The sequence below is a fragment of the Corvus brachyrhynchos genome, unplaced genomic scaffold (genome assembly GCF_000691975.1).
Source record: "Corvus brachyrhynchos isolate BGI_N302 unplaced genomic scaffold, ASM69197v1 scaffold65, whole genome shotgun sequence".
Classification (NCBI taxonomy): Eukaryota; Metazoa; Chordata; class Aves; order Passeriformes; family Corvidae; genus Corvus; species Corvus brachyrhynchos.
Window position 1 is genome coordinate 1,154,140 of NW_008238365.1, and position 4,213 is coordinate 1,158,352.

The 4,213-nt window shown below is 42.9% G+C and overlaps 1 protein-coding gene across 1 annotated transcript in view; it reads right to left on the reverse strand.

The window, feature by feature from the left end:
• Nucleotides 1-4,213, reverse strand: part of CLIC4 (chloride intracellular channel 4) — a 12,228-nt gene that overhangs the window by 6,532 nt on the left and 1,483 nt on the right. The window contains exon 2 of the mRNA XM_008635051.2: nucleotides 659-784. Coding sequence (XP_008633273.1) covers nucleotides 659-784 — 126 coding nt within the window. The remainder of the gene's footprint in view (nucleotides 1-658; nucleotides 785-4,213) is intronic.

Sequence of the window (4,213 nt, forward strand, 5' to 3'; positions counted from 1 at the left end):
CCTGCTTTCTGAATCACACATTTGTTACAAGCAGAGTGTCTGAGGCAGACACCAGAGCTCCCCATATCCAGGGCTGCCGAGGGGGCACATCACAGATCTGTAAACAACAACACAGGGTTTTTCCACTTCAATTAATATCAGCTGTTCCAGAGAATTATGGACTCCACAACTTTCAACAAAAAACCTGAAGTCTTGCCATGGTAAAAAGACAAAACAGTTCAGTCTGTGAAAGGCAGTGTCTGGATCTGCCTGCCAGCTGAAGAGCAGAAAGCCAAGAGTCTGGAGAAAGTTTGAACACATTAAAACAGATTCTCACTGTAGTTTATTACAGATCAGGACTGAGTTTTGTACAGCAGACTCATCTTCCCTTGCGTTATTTGGACACATCACCAGAACAGCCTGTGCCTGTCACCAAAAGGAAGAGTTTGAAAGAGCAGGAAGGATGACAGGGCCATACAGAGGGTAATTTAAAAATAATCTTTAGGAGAAAACAGTTTTTGATATAAAGATGAGGGAGCTGGGGGAAGAAGGTACGACAAGCAAGAATTATTTTCCATGTCTTCAGTTTACTGATGCTGAAGAACATCTTAATTAGGGCAGAAACGCCCTGTGAGAACTGTGCCTATCTGAGGTGAGAAATTATTATTCTAACACTTACTTGGGTGGGGCCAGAACATCTTCCAGGAACTCTTCGATCTTGTTCACATCTGTTCTCACCTCCCCATTGTATGTGATGAAGGGTGGGTGAGTGCCTGGAGCCAGATTCTGAAGGTCTGCTGGTTTTCTGGGGTGAGATGCAAACCAATGGAGAGTAAGCAGGGGACATCATTTCACTGCTACAAACACAAAAGCACTGCTGAGGCTTTCACATCCTCAGTTTGAAATAGACACCGCCAGTTTTCTTTCTAAAAAGTGAGTTTACAACTGAGCATTTTGAATACACTTGCTAACAATTAATTTAAAACTGTTAAAAACAATCTCCTCCTACCTCTGGCTGTGTTTATTCTCAAATCAATACAATGTTGACTAGAAGAGGGATATCTATACACACACCACACAAACACTCTCCCTCTTTCCCAAGCCCTACAGAACAGTTTATATATAGCATAATCTGTGCTAATCCTCCCCCTTCACACAGAGCTGCTCTGGAAATAAGCAACTCTGATACAGCACAGTGTATAAACCATTTATTACGTGCCCAGGGAGTTCAGTTCTGGGCAGGCTGACAGATGCCTAAATACCAGGTTTAAAATTATCCTTCAGTTTCCCCCAGTGGAAAAAAGCTATTTACAAACAAGAGCAGCACACCTGGGAGAGGAATCCCCTCATTTGTATTTGACATGAGAGAAACAGCAAAAAGCTGAAATACTCAGCCATTTCTAACTCTAATAGTTCTAACACTCCCTTCAGGCAGAGCAGAGCAGCCTGGCCACCACCTCCTGCTGGCCCAGCAACAACAAACACTGGCCCAGCTGAAAACTTTGCCAAGGTAAAGCTGCCCCTTTGGTGCTGTTTGAACAAATCCCGACTGGACCATAAGTCCTGAACTGGGATCGAGCCTTGTCCAGCATGACCACGTTCCTGAGCCAGCTCCAGGCATCCAGGAACTGGATTTACAGGAAACTGGAACTGCAGTTCAAGAAATCCTCCTGACAACACCAGACAGGGAAACTACACTGGTGACATCCACACACACAGTCCGGCAGGGCAGCATGAGAAAGCAGCGTGTTCAGGGAGAGCACTTGGACTCTAAACTGAGCACAGCTTACAAGTTTATCTTGCTTCCCATTTCTTACGAAATTAAGAACCCCTGCCAGAATTTCATGTCCTGCCCACTGCTGCCCCTTCGGTAGTGCCAAAGTGTGTTTACTTGTAAGGCTGAATAAGAAAAGTGATTTTCATACTTTAGAATATTCCATGCCCTGCTTTAAGCTAGGGGATGGAAATCTTATGAATACAAGAATTTAGCTCCTTTCAATTTTTAAGCTTCCGAGAAGTTATTTCTCACTAAGAGTTGCCACCACTCTCTCACTTTTAGGATTTAAAGTCTGTCATCGGGTAATGCTTTAAGGAGCTTAACACTTCATTTAAATACAGCTTTGTAACTCCCAACAATTACAGGAAGTCATCGTGGCTCCCTTCCAATTCCCCATGTTGGCCAGATAAAATTCCACAAAAAGAATGTTATTTTAAAAACAAACATGGGCAAGACCACCGGCTCTGCAGGAATACTATCAAAGGCAAGCTTTAGCTCAGAAACAGATTATTCCAAAAAACTAACCAAAAAACTTCTCCAAAGGACCAGAGTGCATCTCAGAGCACTTTATTGATCCAGTCAGACCACCTGGATCTTTCAGGAGAAAGAAAGCAGAGATTAAGATCCCACAGCCCAGGCCCAAACATAATTCAGGGTTTGACTTCAGTTTGCTGCTCCTGCCAGGAGATTATAAACAAGCCCTGCTTTATTACAGCCTTTGGAGCACAACTACACAGGAATGGCCTTAAAAGGCTCAGAGTACAAATCCCCTTAACAGTCAAACAAGAAGGCAATTAATGTAACAGTGAAGTTTTACTGCAGAGATAAATCTGGAGAGCTTAAAAAACAAACCAAACCCAAACAAAAAAACCCTTCTATAACCACTCCAAATAATTTCAAGATGGTTTGTGCCTACCCCAAAGTTTACCAGGGGTTTTGGAGGCAGGGCCACATTAATTATCTGGCCATCACTACCCCCAGAGTTAAGGTGTAAACACCTCATGGCTTTGCCACAAACCAGAATAGCAATCAGCATGCAAATTATTTCTTGTAGAGCAGACAAAATCCAGCCCCCAAATGTAATACATTTATAAATTACACAAGTACTGCAATGAGGATCTGAAGAGTAACAAGGGGAAAAGTCAGCACTCAAACCCCAGTCCCTCAGCAGTATTTCACACTGCTGAAGTTGGATTCACCTCTGGGAAGTCTTTAATTTTAATATTTAGCATTGTTATTTAAGCTTTGTCTGTCAAAGGAACTGCAAAAACTCAAAATGAAGATGTTTCAAACAGGATTTCAGCACTCAGCTGAAGGCAAGCTGGCCCTGAATGTTGTTCCAAGCCCAACAAATGGTTTATGCACTGCAGCTCTGCTCTGGCCTCCAGAACAAGCCAGAGCTCTGAGCACTGAAATGCTGCTGCCCAGCAGGGGAAGAATGAAGCCTCTGTGTGCCCAAAGAGAGGGAAGAAATGCCTGACTCCTTGCAGAGGGTGGGACAGCCCTCCTCGTTCGCCCGTGTGAGTATCCTGTGTGTGGAGAGCAGAGCTGAGAACTGCAGAATGTGCCTTTGTTAGCACAGTGCAATTATGGAGGGGAAACACTCGGCAGTCAGGCAATCCAGGCTCAGTTTTTCCTGTGTCCCAAGTCCCTCACTTGCGAACTTTTGTACCCAAACATGACCTTTTCAGCCTCACAAACAGACAGAACTGGCCTTGCTGTTGTGCAGCAAGGACGTTATGAGGCAGAGGCAAGCAAAGCCTTTTTTCTCTTTCTGGCCAACAAAATAAATTGAGTTGTTTAAAACAATTCCTGCTCTGCTCTTCAAGTTCGTGTCTAACAGGAACAAAGAGCAGAGGAGATAATTGCCTTGAATAACATGCTTGTAAAGCAGCTTCTTGTGACAATATTAAGGCACCACCTAACATCTATTATCATTCTGATAGTGATAACAAAGGAAAACAGCCCCATCTGATATCAAGCATTTCCTATTATGCACTTAGCTGGATGTGATGTTCTGCAAGCTACACTGCTCTGCCACTGCGTATTGATCAATCCACAACGTTAAAGTTGTATTTATGGACATTTAAATAAAGTCTGAAAGGAATTAAGTTTGTATTAATATCTAGTCTGGCCTGAATAAGCTTCAGCTGTCCTTTGTTTCCTTTCCCAGTGCACAGCACAGAGGTGGTTTATTTGACCTGTTCCCCTGCAGATCTTTAATTTTGCACTAATTTTGTGTTTTCCCCTCTTCAACAGAAAAAAAAAAAACTGAAAGAAAGCTTTCCTTGTATAAGGAAGGTCAACTTTAAACATCTGCAACCAATTTATATGCTAAAAGTTAGTCTTACATCCCATTCCCCCGTCCAATTAACTCCAAGTTGCCAAGGGGACACCAAATAAAGCCAATTCATCAGGCATATTCGGCATTTTAATGATATCTAAACTGGTTCAGCA